At 44.6% G+C, this 26,056-nt stretch overlaps 1 protein-coding gene across 29 annotated transcripts in view; it reads left to right on the plus strand.

Annotated features, from left to right (window-relative positions):
- Window positions 1-26,056, plus strand: part of brip1 (BRCA1 interacting helicase 1) — a 280,957-nt gene that overhangs the window by 50,588 nt on the left and 204,313 nt on the right. For 26 of the 29 annotated variants that reach the window (XR_007482710.2, XR_007482708.2, XR_007482712.2 and 23 more), the window contains 2 exons: window positions 13,133-13,287; window positions 13,649-13,847. Coding sequence is in view for 25 of the 29 variants with exons in the window: in XM_049725680.2 (XP_049581637.1) it covers window positions 13,133-13,287; window positions 13,649-13,847 (354 nt within the window). In the remaining 4 variants the exon portion in view is untranslated. The remainder of the gene's footprint in view (window positions 1-13,132; window positions 13,288-13,648; window positions 13,848-26,056) is intronic. The other 3 variants (XM_049725658.2, XM_049725666.2, XM_049725664.2) reach the window with 1 other exon arrangement.

A 26,056-nucleotide genomic window follows, 5' to 3' on the forward strand; every position in this document is an offset into this window, starting at 1 on the left:
ACACGCACTTGTGAGTGTGCACCGAGCTTGCTGACACAACTCCCGGTAGTAAATGCGCAGGTGAGTGGTTCCCCATCTACTGGGGAAACGCAGTCATTGCAGGCAAAATGACCGAAACAAAATGTTTAATAATACAATTTATTTAGGGTTGGCGGGCCGGATTAAACGGTCCCGTGGGCCGGATGTGGCCCGCAGGCCGTAGTTTGCCCATACCTGGTTTAGCCTGTTGTTGCTCGTTCATGTCTGTTCTTGGTGTTGGATTTTGTCGAATAAATTTCCCCCAAAATGCGATTTATACTCCGGAGCGACTTATATATGTTTTTTTCACTTTATTGTGCTTATTATGGCTAATGCGACGAATATTCCGGAGCGTCTTTTAGTCCGAAAAATACAGTAAATCTTGATAGATAGATAGATAGATAGATAGATAGATAGATAGATAGATAGATGTTAACAGTTTTCATCAAAAGGAAAAACTCCAGAATTGATTGTGCCATTTTGATGTAATATTCACCTTGGTAGCCCACCAAGCAAGAATATTTTTTTAACAAAACTGTTGAAATTGAGTGATGAAATTAATGGTTTTGGGGTTGCTATACTGCCAAAATCCTTAAGTTTCCAGGGAGCTTTGCCCCCTGAGCCACCTCCGGGGCGTTTCCACTGGCTCCCTGCGGCCCCCAACGGGGGCCTGTGGGCCCTGTGGCCCCCAATAAGGGCCTGTGGCCCCTGGCCCACTGCGGCCCCCAATGGAGCAAGTGCGCGTACAGCAGACATTCCCGAAAATAGCGCAACAGTGCCGCACGCTACGCAGAAGGGGGTAGCGAGTTCAGGGCCCTAACAGCCTGGAGAAATAAGCTGTTGGTGAGTCTGGTGGTGCGGGAGCGCAGGCTCCTGTACCTCTTCCCAGAGGGCAGAAGGTCAAACAAAGAGTGAGCCGGGTGACTCACATCTCTGGCAATCAAGGTTGCCTTGCGGGCGAGATGGGAGGTGTAAATGTCCTTCAGGGAGGGGAGCGAAGCACCAATAATCTTACCAGCCGTATTCACTATGCGCTGCAGGGCCTTCAAGTTCTGTTCAGTGCAGTTACCACCCCAGACAGCGATGCAACTGGTGAGGACGCTCTCAATGGTGCCACGGTAGAATGTAGACAGGACTGCCTGAGGAGCACATGCACGCCTGAGCTTCCGCAGGAAGTACAGGCGGCGCTGAGCTTTCTTTGCCAGTGACGAGGTGTTTGCGGACCAGGAGAGGTCCTCACTGATGTGCACCCCCAGGAACTTGGTGCAGCTCACCCTCTCCACCACAGCACCGTCGATCAGCGGCAAGTGTGTTGTGTGACCCTTCCGGAAGTCAACAATGATTTCCTTGGTCTTATTGACGTTCAGCAGGAGGTTGTTGTCCCTGCACCACGTGGTCAGAAGGACAACTTCCGACCCTGAAGACTAGCATTTTGTGAGCGAAGGTTACGGGACGGAAGGCACAAGCGGTGTGCACGCTAAGGCTGATACAAAATTTGGACTTCTAGTTAATGAAACCCACAAAAAACAGGAATTCAAAATTAGAATAAACCAATCCTACTTCTTCCCACTCTTTTTCAGACCTGTGAACTCTGCTTCTTATGTGCCGTATATTATATTTTGTTTATATCTAGGTCTCATACAAAGTCATAATTTGTATGACTTTCACCTTGATTTATTGATTTATTGTTTAAATGCTTGAAATAAATTCATTCATTCATTCATTCATTCATTCATTCATTCATTCATTCATTCATTCATTCATTCATTCATTCATTCGTTCATCGTTCCCCGCCTCCTGCTTCTCCATCCATCTGGGCTGTGGCCTCCAGCACACAGATAGCCAAAACAGCACATTCCATGTCCCTGGTCCTGAAATTCCTGTGTGTGTTTTCTCTAGAACGTCATGCTGACTGTGAACGTTTACTGCTATTGTCGTCTAACATACAGAGAACATACCGAGAAAATACACGCAAAATATTAGTTTTTGCTTATAAATGTCGGTTATCTGGATGTATGCAAGTTAAACTGATGGAGTACATTTCAAAATCTTTATATTGTCCTTTCACAACAGCGCTGTAGCAAAGCATTTTACTAAACAAAACTTAATACATTACAATACCACAAAACATGCAATAATACAAGCAGGGCTTGCAAAATTTCAAAATCCCTAGTAGCCCTTCGGGTAGGCACTCTTAAGGTTTTGATAGCCCGAAATGAAATGAACTGGCCCATTTTTATTAAGGTTTTAATGCAAGTTATAACAAATTTAACCAAATTAACATTTTTGGAACTTTTATTATTGCAGAACAAGAGTAAGAAAATACATTATTCTGGCAATTTAGAAAATGCCAGTAGTTGCTGTGTCAGTCTCATCTTCCTCAGACATTTACTCTTGTGCCACAGTCTTCTCTTCTCTGCTCACTGTTTTTTTCAGTTTTGTGTACAATGTCTTGTGGCCTTTGTGTTCAACATAATAATAATAATTCATTCAATTTATATAGCGCTTTTCAAGGACCCAAAGACACTTACAGTGAAACAAGTTGAGGACGTACTGGGGAGGACGAGGGGGAGACATTAAAATAAAGTTAGAAACAGGACACCGGTTATGGGTAGTAGGCTTGAGAGATTGAGAGAAAAGGTATGTTTTCAAACGGGACTTGAATATGGGGAGTGAAGGTGAGTCGCAGACAGATTGGGGGAGAGAGTTCCAGAGTCGGGGTGCTGTGCGGGAGAAGGCTCTGGCACCGAAAGATTTGAGTTTGGACTTTGGGACTGTCAGGCGTGAAGTAGTGGAGGATCAGAGGGGACGGGTGGGGCAATGGGGGATGAGGAAGTCGGATAGGTAAGGGAGGGGGGGCAGGTGGTGAAGGGCTTTGAAGGTGAGGAGATTTTGAAGATGATGCGCTGTTTGATGGGGAGCCAGTGGAAAGAGTGGAGAATGGGAGTGATGTGTTCACAGGACCGGGTGTGGGTAAGGAGGCGGGCAGCAGAGTTGCAGTAGTCAAGCCGGGAGGAGATGAAGGCATGGATGAGGGATTCAACGGCAGGGAGAGAGAGGCAGATGCGCCGGAGGTGGAAGTAGGGGGTCTTGAGAACGGAGATAACATGGTGGAAGGAGACGGTGGAGTCCAGGATAACGTAGAGGTCTCCACCCACTTCAAGGACAGCAAGGACGCACGTAGCCTTTGGCAGGGGATTCAGACCATCACGTTCTACAAGCCCGCGCCAAGGAGCTGTGAGGGCGACGTCCGTCTGCTGAACGATCTAAACCGCTTCTTTGCTCGCTTCGACGCCCAGAACAGCACTTGCCCGCTGAAGACCACTCCCCCCCACACGAGCAGCCCCTGCGCCTCTCTGCCAACGGAGTGAGGAGGGCGCTTGCCGCTATTGACACCCGTAAGGCGGCGGGCCCTGACAACATCCCGGGTCGAGCGCTGAAGGACTGCGCTGGGGAGCTGTCGGGTGTCTTCACGGACTTCCGGAAGGGTCACACAAAACACCTGACTCACCAACAGCTTCTTTCTCCAGGCTGTTAGGACCCTGAACTCGCTACCCCCTTCTGCGTAGCGTGCGGCACTGTTGCGCTATTTTCTGGAATGTCTGCTGTACGCTCACTTGCTCCTTTTTGATCCTCTTATTTATTTGTTGTGTTATTTATTCATTATTTATTCAGCACGCTGTTGTTTGCTTGTTTACTTGATTGTCTGTTGTGGGCCATGTCTTGTCACCGTGGGATAGGGGGGAACAAAATTTCGTTTTCTTTGGGTGTCTTTGGCATGTGGAGAAATTGACAATAAAGCTGACTTTGACTTTTGACTTTGAGGTTGCGTGCCAGAAAGGATGGACTGATGGTTGAGGAGTCGATGGTGAGTAAGATGGGTCCTGTTTTATTGAGGGTGGAATTAGTGCCTTATGAGGAGGAGCTCTGTTTTGCCACTGTTGAGTTTGAGGAAATTGTGGGTCAGCCTTGTTTTTATTGTAATGATGCAAGTTTCAAGGTGGGTGAGGGGAGGCTTTCGGGTAGGTGTGGTGCATATGTAGATCTGGGTGTCATCAGTGTAACAGTGGAAGTCCAGGTTGAGTTTGCGGATGACATAGCCCAGGGGGAAGAGGTAGCCGTTGAATAGGAGGGGGCCAAGAACTGAGCCTTGAGGGACCCCGTGTGTGACTGGAGAAAAGATGGATGTGTGGCCGGTGAAAGGGACGAACTTTGACCTGTTGGTAAGATAGGAGGTGAGGCAGTCAAGTGCAGTGCCCTCAACACCTAGTTGGCGCAGCTTTTGAAGAAGGATGGAGTGGTTCACAGTGTCAAAGGTCGACTAATCGCAGGATGTTGAGGGCACCGGAGCCTGCGGAAATGAGGAGATCATCGGTGACTTTAACAAGAGCGGTTTTGGTGCTGTGAAGTGGGCGGAATCCGGACTGGAAGGGTTCGTAGAGGTTGTTGGACTGGAGATGGATGTGGAGTTGGGCGGAGACGATGCGTTCCAGGGTTTTAGAGAACAACGAAAGGTTGGAAATTGGACGATAGTTGGAGAGGTTGACTGGGTCCAGGGTGAGCTTTTTGAGGATGGCGTCAAATATATACACAGTAAGAAAGTGGCAGAGGAATAGAGACAGATTAAAAAGGGTGGTGAGGTGAGGGAGGAGGACAGGGAGGCAGGCCTTAGTTAGGGTCGTTGGAAGGGGGTCGAGAGAGCAGGTGTTTCTTGGATGCGGTGATGATGTCCAGGATGTGGGAGGCGTTGACAGGAGAGAAGGCAGTGAGAGAGCGGAAGGGCGAGAAGTCAGGAAGGGGGGGGGGGGCAGGAGAGGTGGGGGAGGAATAGTTACTGATGGTGGCGGTCAGAAAACTGTTGATTTGATGATGATGATAGAACTTTATTCATCCCACAGCAGGGAAATTTACTTGTCACAGCAACGTACAAGAGTGCAAGAATACAAGAGACAAGTGCCAAATGTAAAAATGGATAAATAACAGACAAGGACAAAGACAAGTGCCACTAGTAGCGGTAGACGAAACACATGATCAGATGCCACGCATGTTGTAGAGTCAGACAGCAGTGGGAATGAAGGACCTGCGGAATCTTTCCTTCCTACACCGTGGGTGTAATAGTATTCTGCTAAAGGAGCTGCTCAGGGACCGCAGAATGTCATGGAGGGGGTGAGAGGTGTTGTCCATGATAGATTTCAGCTTAAAGTCCTCCTCTCACCCACAACCTCAGTGTAGTCCAGGGGACAGCCCAGGAGCTCACTCTCCTGACCATCTTATTTAGTCTCCCCCTGTCCCGGTCCATACTGCCCCCACCCCAGCAGACCACAGCGTAGAGGATAGCTGAAGCCACCACAGAGTCATAAAAGGTCCTGAGGAAAGCCCTGCACACACCAAAGGACCTCAGTCTCCTCAGCAGGCGGAAGCAACTCTGGCCTTTCTTGTGAAGGGTGTGGGTATGATCAGTCCAGTCCAGTTTGTTGTTAAGGCGAACACCCAGGAATTTGTAGTTCTCTACTACCTCAATGTCCGATCCCTGGATGTTCACCGGAGTGAACGATGTAGATTTCCAGAGGGTGGGTGAGGAGGGTGGGTCGATGGCCGGTGGCTGGAGCAATTTGTTGACGGTGGAGAACAGGATGCAGGGATTCCGGTTGGTACCATTAATGATGGATGAGAAGTGAGCGGATTTGGTAGCAAGAATTTCCGGTTCCGGTTTGCCATGTAGAGCGTCATGTAGAGCGCCGCAGGGTCACTAGAGAGATGATCTACATTCCTACATTTGTATATTCTTTTCTAGTTTTTTCTTGCTTTTTACGATTTTTACTCAACTCGGATTCACTCACTCGTCGCCTCATGAAACCACATGTCGGGTCAGAAAACTCGGGGTTTTGGTTGAGATGCAGTCACATTTCCCATTACCTGTGTTCTACCGTGGTCTAATCTGGTGACTGGGTTTGAGTTTTTCTTTGCTTTTTACGTTTTTTACTCCACTTTTGGGAGATTACTTTTCTTGAAAATCGCGGATCGTCAATCCCTGCCATTTTGACCACGTCACTGTTCGGCTCTCAGCGGAGGCTTCGTGGCCGTTTGCCTACCGTCGATCATCGGACGCATAAAGTATGGCTGTGGATCAAGAGGTTTGTACGGCTTCTTGCACCAACTGCACCCTTCTCTTAGAGAGGTTGTCCCTGCTAGAGGGACGTGTCCGCCAGCTAGAGCAGAATAGTGCGATAACAGTAGATGTGGCGGACACAGACGCGGACTGTAGTCAGCCCGCTAGCCCAGTTAGCATTAGCTCCAAGCAGCTTGCTAATGGCGATGAGCCAGGTAAGACGCATAGCCGTCCAAAGTCATCTCGGTCTACTGGCCCTCGCACTTTGGTCATAGGTGACTCCATTACCCGAAATATTACGCTTAAAAATCCAGCCACGGTAATGTGTATTTATGGGGGCAGAGCACCCGACATAGAAGCTAATCTTAGGGAGCTGACTCGCAATAGGCCTAGTCAACAGCGTAGTTCCAACAACACTAGCTACTCGGACATAGTGATGCACGTCGGCGCCAATGATGTTAGGATGAGGCAATCAGAGATCACAAAGAAAAACGGCGAGGACTTGTGATCTCGCCAGAAAGATGAGTCGGCATCGAGTATTTGTCTCTGGCTCCCTGCCTGGGAGAGGCACTGATGAGAGGTTTAGTAGATTAGTCTCCCTTAATCGATGGATGGCTGGGTTTTGTAAAAAGCAGGGAGTGTATTTTATAGATAACTGGTCCTCCTTCTGGGGCCGCTCCGACCTGCTGAGGAAGGACGGCCTTCATCCTAACCGTGAAGGCGCCTTCACTCTTTCTAGGAACATAGATTACTGTTTGAGCCACTCATGACAGACAGGTCACTTTAGAGCAGGCCAGGGCACAGGTGATGAGACCACCTGTTAGGATGGGTTTGGAGTCTGTTAAGTTAAAGTTAATTAGCTAGGCTAAGCTTCCAGCATGCGCATAGCTCCTTGTGTAGACTAGAGCGTCACAGTTTGAATCGTGCTACAGTACACGTGAACACACTTTCTACTGAGGTAGTAGACAAATCCAATATCGCCACCCCGACCAGTATTGCTGATGAAACGGTGCCTTTTTCAGATATTATATGTGTAACAAATATTTACTATCAGATTCCCACGGTCGTATAGTCCCACTGCGCTAATAAACATTTGAGAGGTGATGTCAAGCCTAGAGAACACAATCTTACTCGCATTTCATTTAAAAATCCTTCGATAGATACAAACCCTGATCGACCGATTACACTTAAACTCGGTTTTATGAATATTAGATCGCTTCATACGAAAGCAATTCTCGTTAATGACCTCATCACGGAACATAATCTAAACGTTTTTGGTCTTTGCGAGACCTGGTCAAAACCTAATGAACTGCTGCCGCTTAATGAGGCCTCACCTTCAAATTTTGTGAGCACATGTGGCGCGTCCTCGAAAAAAGGGTGGGGTTGTCGCCCTGATCTCAAATTCCGATCTTAGATTTAGGCCTCGTTCGATTAACATATTTAAAACATTTGAAGTTCTCACTGTCCGATCCACCGCTTTACCGTCATTTTATCTTACTGTTATTTACTGTCCACCCGGAGCTTACTCTGGCTTCCTGGATGAATTTTCAGTTTGTGGCTGATCTAGTGACAAATGCGGATAATATATTAATCATGGGCGATTTCAATATCCACATGAATTTACCGTCAGAGCCACTTACTTCGTCGTTTCAGACTTTAACTGATACGTTTGGTTTTACGCAAGCCATACAGGCAGCAACGCATAAGAATGGAAGTACCTTAGATATGGTATTATCCCAAGGACTTGCAACCTCAAATATAACAGTACTGCCATACACTACTGTTTTGTCTGATCATTACTTAATAAAATTGGAAATTTTTGTTTTTTGTCAATGACAAAATCAGTATTATAGCAGCCATAATATTAACTCCATGACTGCAACTGCGGTATCTGAGTTACTGTCGCCGGCAACTGCCATATTTCCCACATATATCGGCTCTATTGATAATCTTACAAATGAATTCAATGCGACAATGTTAAATGCCATCGACTCTGTGGCGCCGCTACGTCTGAAAACTCGCCGTAGATTGCCGCGGTTCACAGATGAAACACATACGCTTAAGCGATTATGTAGAAAGCATGAGCGCAGATGGCGTTCAACCAAACTTGAGGTTTTCCATCAGGCATGGCATGACAGCCTCCTGAAATATAAAGATGCGCTTATCTTAGCAAAAACTCGTTATTTTTTGCAAGTCATTAATCTCAATAAAAACAATCCTAAATACCTATTTGATACAGTGGCAAAGCTAACACTACGCCAGCCGACCCTCGATAGCTCCTTCCACTCAGCTGACGAGTTCATGAAATTTTTCGCTCGAAAGATTGAATCCATTAGGGATGAGATCAAGATGACCATTCCAATCGCTCAGTCGAGACCGCCGATTACCGGCGCTGACGATCATGCAATAACGCTCTCAAATTTTAAAAGCATGTCCCTTGAAAGGCTTACACAATTGGTTAGTGCGGCCAAACAAATATGTTTACTCGACCCGCTTCCAGCCAAACTATTTAAATAATTATTTCAAATTTTAGGACCGTCCGTCTTAAATATAATTAATCTGTCTCCTCTGGGATTGTGCCAACAGCCTTTAAAACCGCTATCATTAAACCGTTAAGCGACCAAATCTTGACCCGGACTGTCTCAGTAATTATAGGCCAGTGTCAAACCTCACATTCATAGCAAAACTTTTTGAAAAACTAGTAGCGCAGCAGCTTATTGATTACATGGTCGCCAATAATCAATATGAATCTTTTCAGTCTGGTTTTAGAGCTAATCATTCCACTGAAACAGCACTTGCTAAAGTGACTAATGATCTCCTCGTAGCTATGGATTCAAACACTTCATCTGTATTGTTTCTACTCGATCTTAGTGCTGCCTTCGACACTGTAGACTTCGATATTTTGTGAGAGCGTCTTAAAAGTTGTGTTGGTATTTCAGGGTCAGATCTAGGCTGGTTCTATTCCTTTCTATCAGACAGGACGCACTGAGTGGTCCATGGCAATACGTCCTCTGACCTCTACAATGTTACGTGTGGTGTCCCACAGGGATCGGTACTCGGACCAATTATATTTAATATTTATATGATTCCGCTTGGGGACATAATACGTAAATATAATATTAGTTTTCAATGTTACGCGGACGACACCCAATTATATATGCCGTTATCAATGACTGATCCGCGGGACTGTTGTGATCTTGAGACGTGCCTTGCGGAGATCAAGCAATGGATGTCGCTCAACTTCCTTCGTCTTAACCCAGATAAAACTGAAATGTTGATAATTGGTCCTACTCGTTATCAACACTTATTTAAAGAAACCACTATAACTATAGATAACCGTACTATCACTCAGAGCGATACTGTAACTAATCTCGGGGTAATATTTGACCAAAACGCTCTCCTTTCAAAAACACATTAAGAATATAACAAGAATTGCGTTTTTTCATCTTCGTAATATTGCTAAGATTCGGCCGATCCTCTCGACCGGTGATGCGGAAACTATTATACATGTGTTCATCACGTCGCGCCTGGACTACTGTAATGCATTATTCTCTGGTCTTCCTTTGTCCAGCATCAAAAGTCTACAGTTAGTACAAAATGCTGCTGCAAGGCTGCTCTCACGGACAAGAAAATTTGATCACATTACCCCAATATTAGCCAACTTACATTGGCTCCCAGTCAATTTAAGACTTCAAGGTTCTTCTATTAACCTATAAATCATTGCATGGCTTAGTGCCTTCATATCTCGTCGACCTAGTCATTCCTTATGTTCCGTCTCGTAACCTTCGTTCGCAAAACGCTAGTCTTTTAGTGACACAGAGGGCCAAGAAAATGTCTGCAGGGTCTAGAGCATTTTCTATTCAGGCTACAGAGCTTTGGAATGCCCTACCAATGGGTATTAGAACTGCTACCTCACTAGAAACATTTAAGACACGTTTAAAGACACATTTCTATGATATGGGCTTTAATTAACCTGTAGTGGCCGATTCGGCTGGAGTTTGTTTTCGCTCCCTCTCCCCATCCCCCCTCCCCCCAACCCTCCCCGGCAGGGGAGGTGGTTAGTTGGCACCCAAGCTGACAGCGGCTACCTGGATACCCGTGGACCAATTCAGGATGAGGGAACTGCAGCTTACCCTCCTCGAAGACACTGCTAGGACAATCGAGGGCACCTCCGGCAGCTCTTCGCTTTGACTTGGACATCCACTTTTTCATTGATTTTCATATTACGTATTTTATGTGCCCTCTCTGCATCCATTGCAGCCTGGTGATCCTGAAAGGGGGATCCTTCCATCTGTAGTCCCTTCTCAAGGTTTCTCATTTTTCCCCTGGTTGTTTTTTTTTTAGTTTTTCCTTGCCCTATGTGAGTATTTTCAACAAGGTTCTTTGAGTTTCGAAGTAGTTTATTTGATATAGACCATTATTAGCCGTCTGTCAGAGGTGAGGCCTACCAGTGTGGCTTGACAAACAATAAGTGAGATAGGGGAAGGAACGGAGCCTCCGTTGTGAGAAGTTCACAAATTAATAAATGTAAAGACATTGTGGTTTTCTGCAACATATTAACAGCTGTGCAGCATTTTTTTCTCCATCCCTCCACATTGATTAGTCAGATGACCAGTCCGCATCTAATACTGCTTATTTTCTTGAAACTATGGCACTTTCACTTTTAGATGTTGAAAATGACACAACTTATTTCGTCAAACGTTGTTGCTGTAGCAACATGCTGTTTGCCAAGAAAAATTATGCTGAGTTTTTTTCCAACATTCATGAACGCTTATGAAACTTGCACGCACATGAGGCCTGGAAAAGCAATAGGGGGTGCTTTTATGATTTAAAAAGAAGGCTCACAAGCACACCCTAGAAATATTCAACCAAGCAGCCCCGTTTCACTTCTGTTTCACTCATGTCCATTAAAACTGGGAGGGATATGTAACAGCACAAAACTTGCACCAAAAGTCTCTTGGAGCCATATCTTGAACCTAACAGAATGTCCATCACTATTAGCCGATGTACTTCTCCTCGAGGGTTATATGATATTACATGATTTCGCTGAGGAGTGTTTAGGCTTTGATTATGAATGAATGAATGAATGAATGAATGAATGAATGAATGAATGAATGAATGAATGAATGCGCTGAAGGACTGTGCTGGGGAGCTGATGGGTGTCTTCACGGGCACCTTAACATTGCCCTGCAGCTGGCCATCGTCCCATCATGTTTCAAGGCAGCCACCATCGTACCTGTGCCGAAGAAACCTGCTCCATCCTGCTTCAATGACTACCGCCCCGTGTCACTGACACCCATCATCATGAAGTGCTTTGAGCGGCTTGTCATGGAGCACATCAGGTCCATTCTCCCCCCCCCCCCCCCACCATAGACCCCTTCCAGTTTGCGTACCGAGCCAAACGGTCCTCTGAGGATGCCATCTGCTCTGCCCTCCACTCAACCCTCACCCACCTGGAGAGGAGGGACTCGTATGTGAGACTGCTGTTTGCGGACTTCAGTTCTGCATTCAACACCATTGTACCACAGCGACTCATCTGCAAACTCGACAGAGGCTGGGCCTCAGTACCTAGTACCTCTGCAACTGGCTACTGGACTTCCTCTGTCAGAAGCCTCAGGTAGTACGTGTTGGCAACAATATCTCCGCCAGCATCACGCTGAGCACGGGGGCCCCCCAAGGCTGCGTGCTCAGTCCGCTGCTCTTCACCCTGCTGACACATGGCTGCACTGCGACTTACAGCAGCAACCGCGTGCTGAAATATGCCGACGACACGGCTCTGGTGGGTCTCATCACCGAGGGTGACGAGACTCAATACGGGTCGGAGGTCGACCTTTTGGCCACGTGGTGCAGGGACAACAACCTCCTGCTGAACGTCAACAAGACCAAGGAGATTGTTGTTGACTTCCGGAAGAGTCGCACCCAACACCTGCCACTGACCATCAACGGTGCTGTGGTGGAGAGGGTGAACAGCACCAGATTCCTGGGGGTGCACATCAGTGAGGACCTCTCCTGGACCACCAACACTGCGTCACTGGCGAAGAAAGCTCAGCGCCGCCTGTACTTCCTGCGGAAACTCAGACAAGTGCTCCTCGGGCCATCATGACCTCATTCTACCGTGGCACCATTGAGAGCGTCCTCTCCAGTTGTATCGCTCTGTGGGGTGGTAGCTGCACTGAATACAACATGAAGGCCCTGCAGCGCATAGTGATCACAGCTGGTAAGATTATTGGTGCATCACTCCCCTCCCTGAAGGACATTTACACCTCCCATCTCACCAGCAAGGTGACCACGATTGTGTGTGATGTGAGTCACCCGGCTCACTCTTTGTTTGATCTTCTGCCCTCTGGGAAGAGGTACAGGAGCCTGCGCTCCCGCACCACCAGACTCACCAACAGCTTCATACTCCAGGCTGTTAGGCTCCTGAACTCTCTCCCCCCTCCTGCGTGACGTCCTGTACTTTTGCGCTATATTCTGACTGTCTGCTGTATGCACACTTGCTCCATTTTTGCTCCTCTTATTCATTATGTTATTTGTTTATTTATTACTTACTCATCGCTCTTATTTATTCATTGTTTGTGCCTTCTTGTTTTTACTTTTTGTGTTGTTTACTTGTATGTATGTTTTGTACTATGTCTTGTCACCGTGGGATATGGGAAACGTAATTTCGATCTCTTTGTATGTCTTGGCATGTGAAGAAATTGACAATAAAGCAGACTTTGACTTTGAATGAATGAATTTCTTTATTGTTATTTATTATATGTTTAAACAAGCGTGTGATGTTTTGTCAGAGGCTACTTCTTGACACACAGATAAGAAAATATGTTATTGGACATTTAACAAAATCTAGAATCAGGCCTGGGCCAGTTTAAAAATAAATATTCAATTCCATTGTACGTGTACCCCGAAGGGATGGGAAGGCCTTCATAGCTGCTTATTACTTTTGTTTTTTCTGTGAAATAATGCTGGTCACAGCATTGTTATTAACATTTGTTTCATATATTGCAGCAAAACATGGCTGCAGTGCTTGAAAAGGAGGAGATTATAGGATTTATAAATGGCAAAGATAACAGAATGCAGGTCCCAACGATAAGCTCATCATCATCCAGTATCCTCAAAGGACTCTTCATGGTTCTTGACTTTCTCTACAGAGACAACTGCAGGTTTGAGTCGTTCCAAAACATAAAAGCAAATCTATGGAATTTTAAAATATCATAAGATACACATTGCTATTATTGCTGACAATTTCCATCCAATTGACTGTACTGCTTGTCCCTTGTGATTTTAATCTGATGGTACCAGTTCTCAGTATTATTGCATAGACTGAATGTGTGTGTGTGTGTGTGTGTGTGTGTGCGTGCGTGCGTGCACATGTGTGTGTGTGTGTGTGTGTGTGTGTGTATGTGTGGGTGGGTGGTGCGTGTGGGTGGGTGTGTCTGTGTGTGTGCGGGTGCTGGTGTGTGTGGGTGTGTGTGTGTTTGCACGCCTGCGTGTTTGTTTGCGTGTGTGTGTGGGAATTTGTAGGTATTCTGAAGACTACAGAGTTGTACTTCAAAAGACATATTCTTGGATAAGGAAAGACATGTCCAACATGAGTGACGCGCAGGGCTTCATGGCCCAACAAGGTCAAACGCAACACCCAAGAGTCAGAGGGAAGACTGGATCTCTGTCACTAAGTTTCTGGTGCCTCAATCCTGCTGTGGTGAGATTACCTATGTACTTGGTATGATGTTTGCTACATTTCATTTCAAAATACCTTAGATAAAGTATACAGCACAGCTATAAATATTAAATGGAAATATCCCAAAAGCTGTTGTTCTTTGCAGCATATACAGTTTTTTAGTTTTATTTAACCTTTATTTACCCAGGCAAACAATTAAGAACAAGTTCTTATTTACAACTGTGGCCTGACCCAAAGAACAATGGCTCTTTGAGGGGGGTGGGTGACGGAGTGCTAAAAAATAAATACATACATAAAACAAGGTTATATAAATACACAATCAAAAATAAAGAACAACAACCAAGAACAATAAAATATTTAAACTAACAGCTGCAAGAGTCGGTTAAAACTTGTTGCAATTTTTGTTTGAAAACTGTAAATGATGTGATGACAGTGAATTTAAGGGTATTTTGCATAGTATTCCAATCTTAAACTGCAGAGAAATGGAAGGAGTTTCGACCAAAAACTGTACGTACTTTGGGTATGGTGAATTTAATAAGATTACTGGACCTTAGATTGAGGGAACGATGATGACGGTGCAGGAGGGAGGAGAGATAGAGAGGTGACATCCCGAGTATGGATTTGTAAATGAGGTGAAACCAATGGTGAACTCGTCAGGTGTGGAGTGATGTCCAATCAATTAATTTATACAAATCACAGTGGTGAGTGGAGAAGTGCGCACCTATGGCGAAGTGGATAGCGGAGTGGTGAAGAGGGTCCAGCTTATTGAGTGGCGTGGGATGCCATCCTATAGATCACATATGTCAGAGTTACGGCCCGCGGGCCAGATCCGGCCCGCGAATTGATTATCTATGGCCCCCTGGATGATATTGAATTACTATTAGAACCGGCCCGTAGGCCACAGCCGCCCGCTGGTGTTTTGCACGCATCAACACTACATTTCCCACAATGCAACGGTAGCCCGCGATGTCCCTGCAGCTCGCACAAGCGGCTTCATTATTCATCAGTAGTCAGAGCAGAGTTCAACTTTCTGATACCCCCCTCCTCAAAAATGGCTAAACGTAAGGTGGATGCTGAGAACAGGGGGTTTCAGGCCAGGTGGGAGGCAGAGTACATGTTTACGGAGGTAAGAGGCAAACCTGTGTGTCTTCTGTGTGGAGAAAATGCGGCTGTAATGAAATAATTAAATTTAAGAAGGCACTATCAAACGTCTAAGAAACACACAGACCAAGACAAGAATATGGAATATGAACAAAAGCTACAGAAGGTGGAAGAATTAAAACGAGGCCTTAAGTCCAGACAGGCTATGTTCACGTATGCTAAATCACAAAGCGAGGCTGCTGCCAAGGCTAGCTTTATTGTGGCAAAAGATATCGCCAAATCAGCCCGGCCCTTTGCAGAAGGAGAGTTGATCAAAAACGGGTTTTGAGCCTCAGAGCCTAACCCCGAACATTGATGAACTTGTACAAACAATGAGACACCTCTAAGTATCAGGCTCAGCCTCAGACAAGTGAGCATCACAGAACAGTAACGTATTTTCCGTTTTTTAATTCGGTTACATTTTTACATTTGTTTCTACAAGACGTGATTTTTCTTTGAAGAAAGTATTGTTTTGTCTGTGTGCCGTAAATTTTTGAATTTTATTTATTTATATTTATTTTTCAGTTGAATGGACCAAGGGAAAATTGCAGATAAGAGCCATGAGAAAGAATACAACTGATTTGATTATTTTTTTATTTTACGATTTGAAAGCAATGATCGGTAGATCATAGAGCAGCACAATAATACATTTTCAGTTTATAATGCATGCACTTTTACTTATGCATTTATGTTGATATTAAGAAACACATTTTGTTTTTAAAACAATTGAATTTTTTGCTGTTTGGCTGTTGAAAATGTTTTCCCTTGAAGTTACTGACAGAGCCATAACAAAATATTGCCATATTCATTTAATCATTAAATAATGTACACTGTGTTAGGTCTTAGTTCAAAAGGCTATGTGCAATCATTCCGATATATTTTAATAAACATTGAACCAGTCCGGCCCTCGGCTTGTAGCAAATTTGTTTTTTTGGCCCTCGGTGTGTTTGACTTTGACATCCCTGCTATAGATGGTGTCGCCATAATCAAAAATGGGCAGGATGGTCATTTTGACCAGAGAGTGTCTAGCTGCACGGGTGAAGGAGGCCTTATTGCGATAGAGGAAGCTAAGACGAGATTTGACTTTTGACAGTAGGTGTTTTATGTGGGTAGTGAAGGAGAGGGACGAGTCCAACCATAAACCAAGATATTTGTAACAATTTACAAACTCGAGTTCAGTGCCATCTGCACAAAATATTTTAGGGGTATTGTTGGGAGCGCGAGACCGGTTAAAAATTATGCATTTGGTTTTCTTAGTGTTAAGAAGGAGATGGAGATTATGGAAATATTGTTCAACGGAGGTGAAGCTAAGTTGTTATGAGGATGCTGCAGAATGGAGAGAAGGACCTTCAGAGTATATGATAGTATCATTAGCATAAAGGTGGATCTTTGAGCTGCCGACATACTTGACTACATCATTAATGTAAATGGAGAACAGCAACTGGCCTAGGATTGAGCCTTGAGGAACCCCTTTGGAGATGGTGAGAGGGTCAGAAAGAATATTTTCCAATTTAATTTGCTGGAGTCGATTTATTATTTATTTAAACCAATCACATGCCTGTGATGACAGGCCAATAATAGAGAGCCTCTGCAGGAGGATGGATTAGATGATAGAGTCAAAGGCTTAAATCAGGTCAATGAAGGCAGCAACACAAATCTGCTTGGAATCCAGGGAAGTAATGATATCGTCTAGGACCTTCAAAGTAGCTTTCGTCCATCCATAGCCAGGCCGGAACCCAGACTGCAGTTCGGACAGGATGTTATTTGAGGCCAAAAAAAGACTGAGCTGTTTGTAGACCAGTTTTTCTAAGACCTTAGCCAAGCAGGGCAGGATGGCAATAGGTCTATAACAGTTGGGGTCAGAGCCAGAACCTCCTTTAAAGAGTGGAGTAATCAATGCGGATTTCCATTCTGGAGGAAAGACAGACAACTCCAGGGACAAATTAAAAAGCCGTGAGATAGGGGCAGCAATAATGGGAGCAGCAATTTTTAAAAATCTTGGGTCCAACTTGTCGTACTCGTACCTGCCGACATATTAGTGTCCAGCTTAGAGAGTTCCTCAAAAATCTCTGAGGTCAGGATGGGTCTAAAGGAGAACCTCACCGGGCTAGAACACATGGATGAATGTAAAATGGCAGTGGTGGGGGGTATGACTGGGACGTTAATTAACAAAATGTTGATTTAAAAGAGAGGCCATAAGAAACTTATTGGTAACAGCAGTGTCACCAAAAGTCATAGCAGTGGGAAATAGGGGAGGTGTCAATTTATTTTCCATGGATTTGACTGTTTTCCAAAATGTTTTGGCGTCAGAGAAACAGGATGCAAATTTATCCAGAAAATAGGTGACTTTGGTTTTTCTGATTGCCTGTGTACATTTGTTTTTACATTGCCGAAAAGCAAGCCAATCGCTTTCCGCCATAAGGTGTTATTTTGACGGATTAACACAGCCAGATCTTGGGAAAACCAGGGACTGCAGCGGTCTTTCATTTGTAGTTTAATGAGCGGAGCATGTTTGTTGATGATCGGTCCAAAAGTCGATTTGAAGTAGGACCAGGTAGCATCTACAGTAGAAAAAGTCCACCACACTGCAGCAATGTCCTGGAGAAAGGTGTCTAGGTTAAACTTTTTCAGGGAGCGTTTATAGACCATCACGGGTGGGCGTTTAACCGAAGAACCAGAGCTTATGCAAGCAATAGTGCAATGATCAGTCAGATCTTGGCTAAAAACACCAGTCTTATAATTAGAGGGAGCGTTTGTAAGGATAACATCTAGCAGTGTGGCAGAAGAAGGAGATTTCAGGTTATGTCTAGTGGGTTCAGATATAATTTGAAAGAGGTTTAGGGCATCAAATTGTTGCACAACCAGTTCCGGTGGGTTAGTCATATCCCGATTTAGATCACCTAAAAGAATGAACTCAGAGGAGATATGTGGGGCCAAGAGTTCACTGAGGGTAGTTAAAGATGAGACAGGGGCAGATGGTGGTCTGTAGCAGACAGCAACAGAAAGGGAGAAGTTATTAGACAGTTTTATCTTCACCACTAATAATTCCAATTGCTTAGGGACAGACCTTGATAGGGAAACAGTACATTGCAGATGGTCTTTAATATATAAAGCAACACCACCCCCTTTGGTGGCTCTGTCCTGACGGAAAGCAATGTAACCTGGTATAGAAATTACAGAATTGACAGTACTTTTTCTAAGCCATGATTCTGAAATAGCAAGAACATCAGGAATAGCAGTATGAATCCATGATTTCAACAAATCAAATTTGGCTAACAGGCTACGAATGTTAATATGTAAGAAACCCATAGATGTGCAAAAATCGGCAAATGACAAATTAGAAACATTCTGATTAAGAATAGCTGGACCTGGGTTTGGATGTACATTGCCTGAGATAAGCAGTATGAGAATAATTAAATTGCGCCTGAGCACATAAAAGGTTTTTTAGGAGTATTGCAGTTGTCTTTCAATGAGGTTTTAACATATAATAGAAAGGGAGAGTCAATGCTGCAATAGAAAAAAAGAATACAGTGGAGATTGTAGCCCAGACAGATTAGGAAGTCCTGTATTTCTAGTGATCCAGAAAGTGAGAACGTCTGTGGATAATAGCCTGTAGTCCATCGTGCCACCACCATAGTAGACTATGGCTGGCCTGTGCGAATGACTGCCAGTGGTCCTTCCGGATTGATCCAGAACGCTCAGGCAGATAATAGTCAATATAGGCCAAAAGACCATAGGCAAGCGTCTGTAATAATACATGTTGAAAAGTGCACAAAGTACCGAGGCACTGAGAATGGTGTTCACCTTTTGGAGCAGGCGCCTCCCGGCCTACCCAAGCAACCGGGGTCCCGACGCTGTCGTGGGTCCCGAAACGGCGGTTGCGAAGGGAAGCGATGAGAGAGGACGGGCCCGACTCGAGACTCGTTTTCCGGACTTTTGTCGACCCAAATTCCGCGCGCCAAATCACCGGTTCCGCTCCAGATGAACGACACAGCGACATCTCGATACGTCGCCGGCGCACGACACCTGATCGGGCGGCGAGCCGTCAGCGTCCCTCCTCGGCCGGTCTCCTATTGCCCGTGGCACCGTCAGCTGATAGGAGGACAAATGCCGCGTCGGGGGTGTACGCTGTACTCGATTGATCCGCTTCTGCCAGTCCAGCCAGGAGTCTTCAAGGTGATTGGCCTCGAGTCCAAAAAAACAATCCAAGTATACAGTCCAAAATCGGCGGAATGGAGCTAAGCATGTGGTGGTGTCAAATCCTCAAACAGGGATCCAACATTGGCTGTCACCGTTGAGCAAGAGGACAATGACAAATGTAGTCATTTAGCAGATCCATACATTAAATTAATTAAAAAATTAAATTACATTAATTAAATTCCCAATGATCATCACACACACATCTGGGTGTGGTGAAATTTGTCCTCTGCGTTTAACCCATCCCCATGTGATTTTGATCCATCCCCTGGGGGAGAGGGGAGCAGTGAGCAGCAGCAGTGCCACGCTCGGGAATCATTTTGGTGATCTAACTCCCCAATTCCAACCCTTAATGCTGAGTGCCAAGCAGGGAGGCAATGGGTCCCATTTTTATAGTCTTTGGTATGACCCGGCCAGGGTTTGAACCCACTACCTTCCAGTCTCAGGGCGGACACTCTACCACTAGGTGAGCCACCATTGAGACAAGGCTGTGACCAGCAACCATTCACATTCTTGTCACATCTCCTTCCTCCAGATGAGATTTAGGATTGGAATTACCGTATTTGCCGGTGTATAAGTTGACTCGGTGTATAAGTCGACCCCCTAAAATTCGACGGAAATTTACGATTTTATGATATATCCTTTGTATAAGTCGAGCTCAATTGTTGCATTATATTAAACTTCAAAATTCAATCAGAAATATGCGAAATTTATTGACGAAATGCGTTCAAATTCCGGGAGGCCGGGCGCATGCGCAGTGGCCGGAAATAGCTCCAGCCGAGCGGATCGGCTGTTTATAAGCACTGCAGAGGAGATCGCGGAGCCTCATTCGACTTCCAGCGGCCGGCGAGCTCGCGCACGCCGCCCGGCACCACCGGGACGCCTGAAATAGCTCCAAGCCGAGCAGATCGACACTTTATAAGCACCGCGGAGGAGATCGCGGAGCCTCATTCGACTTCCAGCGGCCAGCGCACTCGCGCACGCCGCCCGGCACCACCGGGAGGCCGTGCACACGCGCCAAGTGGCCGGAAATAGCTCCCGCCGAGCGGATCGGCTCTTTAGAAGCACCGCGGAGGAGATCGCAGAGCCTCATTCAACTTCCAGCAGCCGGCGAGCTCGCGCACGCCGCCCGGCACATCCGGGAGGCCGTGCGCACGCGCCAAGTGGCCGGGAATAGCTCCCGCACAGCGGATCGGCTGTTTATAAGCACCGCGGAGGAGATCGCGGAGCCTCATTCGACTTCCAGCAGCCGGCGAGCTCGCGCACGCCACCCGGCACAGCCGGGAGGCCGTGCGCACGCGCCGGGTGGCCGAAAATAGCTCCGGCCGGCGGATCGGCACTTTATAAGCACCGCGGATGAAATCGCGGAGCCTCATTCGACTTCCAGCGGGCCGCGCACTCGCGCACGCCGCCCGGTTCAAATTTTCTAAGTGAAAGAGTCCGCCTTGGCTGGTTCCCCATGTCGGCCAGAACAAGTGAAAATTCGGCCTCTTCCCCTGGAAGTCCGGCCAAGTTTGGCGAATATTTTCTAAGTGCCAACGACTCAACTGCCTTAAAGTGTCCGCCTCGGCTGGTTCCCCATGTCGGCCACCACAAGTGAAAATTCGGCCTCTTCCCCTGGAAGTCTGGCCAAGTTTGGCAAATATTTTCAAAGTGCGAACGACTCAACCGCCGTAAAGTGTCCGCCTCGGCTGGTTCCCCGTGTCGGCCACCACAAGTGAAAATTCGGCCTCTTCCCCTGGAAGTCCAGCCAAGTTTGGCGAATATTTTCTAAGTGCCAACGACTCAACCGCCGTAAAGTGTCCGCCTCGGCTGGTTCCTCCGGTCGGCCAGAACAAGTGAAAATTCGGCCTCTTCCCCTGGAAGTCTGGCGAAGTTTGGCGAATATTTTCTAAGTGCGAACGACATTCATTTAGACATGGCGATTGAATGTTTACGTACCGGTAGTTATTGTCGTTGCTTGACGCGCGATGACTGACTACTTCCCCCTAGCAGTCATCGTCGCTGCCTGGCTTTCGATGTCCGTTATTGAGGTGAGAATATTTGAAATTGTTGCTGAGTATGCGTGTTAATACGACGAACGCTTTATAATGATTCAGTTTCTCGCTGTTTGATGAGCCTGACGGACGCACACCCACGCACAATGAGATGCATGAGAAACGGCCTTGGTTACCATCACATTTGAAGCGATGAATACGAAGTTAAATTTTATGACTCGGTGTATAAGTCGAGGTCGATTTTTTTTGGTCGATTTTGGATTGAAAAAGGTCGACCAATACACCGGCAAATACGGTAAATAAAGTTATTACTGCCAAATTGAAAGATCCTCTCACTTTAGCCTCTGCTTATATTTCAGACTCCTGAGAAGGGGAGGTCATTGACACATCCTCAGGCTATGCTCCAGTACTAGTCAAATGTTTGGAAACACTTTTCGATAACAGCTTCCAATTGTAATTTCATCATTAATTTTATCAAGCACGTACAATAATAAGTTGTCGAAGCAAAATAAGAAGAGTGCTTAAGTAACATTTAGGTTTTCAACTGCAGTTTGTCTATCTGATCACTGACACATAACTACCGTAATTTCCGGACTATAAGTCGCGCTTTTTTTCATAGTTTAACACTTTAAAGCACCATATCCAAGTCCACTGTCTGCTGTATGTACACTTGCTCTATTTTTGCTCCTCTTATATTTATTATTATTATTTATTATTATTTGGCCAGTTCTCAGCTCTTTGTTTGTGTTTGTCACGTTAGCATACCTATCGTTTAGCCTGTTGTTGCTATTTAATGAATTGGAGTGACACCGATGGTTTTATAAACATGTTATTCATGTAATAGTTGTCCTTAATCACTCTATATGTTACGTCAGGCCCGTTCTCAGCTCTTTGTTTGTATTTGTCACGTTAGCATACCTATCGTTTAGCCTGTTGTTGCTATTGTTTAGCCTGTTGTTGCTCGTTCATGACTGTTTTTGGTGTGGGATTTTGTCGAATAAATTGCCCCCCAAAATGCGACTTATACTCCGGAGCGACTTATATATGTTTTTTTCACTTTTTGGGGCATTTTATGGCTGGTGCGACTTATACTCCGGAGCGACTTATAGTCCGGAAAATACGGTAAACAAAAATCTGATGTGACGTCACGTCATGGCGCTCTACTACGTAGTAAATAAATAAATATATGAATAAATAAATATTAGACTGACTATTGAGATTACGGCAGTGATCAACACCAAGAAAACCAAGGAACTCATCGTTGACTTCAGGAAGACTGAGGCTGACACGCACGCCCCCATCAATATCAGCGGGGAGGAGGTCAAGCGGGTCGCCAGCTTCAAATTCCTGGGTGTCCAGATCTCTGAGGACCTCTCCTGGTCCCTCAACACCTCGTCACTGGTCAGTAAGGCCCACAAGTGTCTCTTCTTCTTGAGGAGACTGAGGAAAGCCCATCTATCTCCTCGAATCCTGGTGAACTTCTACCGGTGCACCATCGAGAGTATCCTCACCAACGGCATCACGGTCTGGTACGGCAACTGCACAGCCACGGACCGGAAGTCACTGCAGAGGGTGGTGAAGATGGCCCAACGCATCATCGGCACATCACTTCCTACCATCGAGTCGATTTACTAAAACCGGTGCCTGAAGAAGGCACGCAGCATCATCAAAGACTCCAGTCATCCCAACCACAGACTGTTTACTCTTCTTCCTTCTAGGAAGCGATACCGGACTCTTCGGGTCAAGATGAGTAGACTGAGGAAAAGCTTTATCCCCTCTGCCGTCATCGCCCTGAACTCCGCAGGACAACAACCCTGTCATCCCCCTGAACTCTTCATTCACAATAACCCCATCACAACAACACCTGTATTACCTGCATATACTGTCCATATCTGCATGTAATTCTATATAATCCATATATTTATTCATTACTCTAACTCCTCTTGTACATATCTGTTCATATCTGGTTATACTGACATTATATATATTCATAACCCTATATTTATAATTAGCATTCTAGTACCGCCTGCAAATGTTTGTTCTCCTGCACCTTATTGTAAATAGTTAGCCAGTCATATCCGCCCTCGTCCCTCTTGTATATTATCCTGCATAGTATAACTCGCCTCGTATTTACCTGATTGCACTATACCTACTGCTCAGTATTCTTTTTACTCTGCACTTTACTGCTTTTTGCACTTCTGGTTGGATGTCAAAGTTCTTTTCGCTGTACTGTACTTGTGCTGTCCATTGACAATAAATTTGAATCTAATTTAATCAAACGTGAATGTCAACAATTCTAAATAGTAACTGTCGCCCATGCTGAAATGTTTTGCAGTCATCAAGGATTTCCAACTATTGAGCTGAGGTCTACTAAGCAAGATGCTAATGCTAATCCTTTCTAGTCAGTAAAATTTGTTTCCACAGAAGGGAAAACCAATGCATGTGCATTGAAAATAAGACACAGCTTACTCAATTGTCAATTTTAATGAGGCTGACTTTTTTGTCGCCAAAACTTGTGCCATGTCGAAGTATCCTTGACCAAGATACAGTATTACCTCGTTTATCGCGGATAATTGGTTCCAAAAACCACCCACAATAAGTGAAATCCGCGAAGTACGGTCACCCTCTCATCTGTACATTTTTTTTTGTGTCAAATATGAAACCATTTAAGTGCATATTTTATTATTAGAACATTAAATAATAGTTTCAAACATGTAAATAATACATTAATAGTATAAATAACATGCAAAAAAGTTTGTATAAATATTGAAAATATAAATATTATACGTGCGTGCGTGTTAACAAGAAGTACTGGGCAGGCTAAAGGAATTTAAATGAACATCTGGAGCAATACTACATTGTCCTAAAGGTTAGACACGTGTGATCGTTCATTTCTCTTGTTAGGAGACCCACTTACATCGTCAATGACTCCTCTACCACTGTAACCGACATATGTACACGAACGTAAAACCGGAAGTGGTCAATATAAATCACCCTACCTCAAATCAAAGCACGGCTGAATAACATAAATAACATGGAGAATTCTTAACACATACTGTAAATATGTTTTTAGAACAACTTTTATTATAAAAATGTATATAACAAGGTACACTGGTACATACTGTAAATGTTTTTGGAACTCTTTTATTATTATAAAAAAAAATTCTATAACAAGGTACAACACTGTAAATGTGTTTTTAGAACTCTTATTATTATTATAACAATTTTTTTATAAAAAGGTACAAGTGTACGCACCGCAATTGTGTGGGCACTCCTTGCCTTCTCTGCTGGCGTGTGGGCAAGTTTTGTGCCATAATTCCTCAATTTAGAAATGTTATTTTGACTTTTAAATTTTCTTTTAATTTGGAAAAAAAAATCTGCGATGTAGTGAAACCGTGATAAACGAACCGCAATATAGCGAGGGATTACTGTACTCTATCCCCAATTGCTCCTGATGCTGCGCCATCAGTGGGTGAATGAGGTGGAAAAGTGAAAGACCATTTACCATCCCTGCAGTACACTTAACTAATGAAGTTTTTCATATGTGTTGTGTTACCCGGAGTTGAATGTGTGTCATATTTATTAATCACTTTTTTTTTTTTTTTTTTAAACAAACCAAGACTTTAAGTTGCGTGTGAAATTGTAAAATCCAGGACAACTCCCTGTTTTAAATGGTGATTCCAGGTGCTATTGCTTGGCACTCAATTGTTACTCTATGTGGGTTGCCCCAGTCACACTCCACGGCATACAACCAATACGAATTTTCTATGTCCAATTTACTCAATGCATGTTCGTTTTTCGGTTAACTTTGGGGTGACTTTGTACCATTTCTGGACATTTTTGATGTTTTCATGTGTTGCATCTAACGACGGAGCATGAAAAAAAAAACACTAGGGTGCTGATTATTCAAGAGGATTATTAAAACATGCAGAGGGTCTAAATAGCACTATCCTGGAGTTTCTCACTTATTTTATATGGGCGAGATAAACCTTTATTAGGTTCTTGTTAGAATGTCCATTCTGTGGCTCATTGACTCCCATCATAAATCAAAATGTTCTGTAAACTTGATGTGTTATCAGAATCAGAATCAGCTCTATTGGCCAAGTTTGTGCATACCAAACAAGGAATCTGACTCTGGTTGATCTCAGCCTCTGTACAACTAAAACAAACTTAATAATAAATAAAGATTTGCTCAAAAAATAATCAACTTTACCTCTTTTGGGATAAAAAAAAGAAACTTTTTTTCCTCTTAAAATTGAATTGTTGCATTGAACATTTGATTTTGATTTGACAAGCATTGAACAAGCATTGAATAGTGTTGAAGCTTGAATGAGTCTTTTGCACTCATACTACATTTTAGTGAGAAACATGGAGTTATGGTGAACGTTTTTTTGGCTTTAGCTACGACCAAAGAAACTGCATAAAAAGCCTTCAGGGCTTTGGCTGATGTAGTGGAGGCATTGTGCCTTGGGATGACTTGAAGTCAGAAAGTTTCCTCCTGAAGAACTCCGGTGACTTACCAACATGGCATCCGTGTTTTGCGGTGAGATGCCGCTGGAGATGTGCCGGCTTCATGCTAGCGTTGGGTAATTTCTCCCCGCCAAAAAAGCACAGCGCTTTGGGTGGGTTACAACTTGTGGACGTAAATCCCATCAAACAATAGTTTTCCATGTACTGTCGATACTTCGTCGGCTGGTTTTGCCTTCATTTGTACTTGTTTCTCCGTGTTTTCAACAGCAGCATTGCTGCTACGCTTTAGCCACATCTCCATGTTAGAGTGCGTCATCAAGGCAACCACAGGTGACTGCTATTCCGTTTATTAAGGATTAAAATTGAATACTGAATACTGAATACATTTGTATTTCATCAAACTTTTTATAACAAATTCTCAAGACAATCAGGCTTCCTGTTTTTTTT

The sequence above is a fragment of the Syngnathus scovelli genome, chromosome 7 (genome assembly GCF_024217435.2).
Source record: "Syngnathus scovelli strain Florida chromosome 7, RoL_Ssco_1.2, whole genome shotgun sequence".
In the NCBI taxonomy this organism is placed as follows: domain Eukaryota; kingdom Metazoa; phylum Chordata; class Actinopteri; order Syngnathiformes; family Syngnathidae; genus Syngnathus; species Syngnathus scovelli.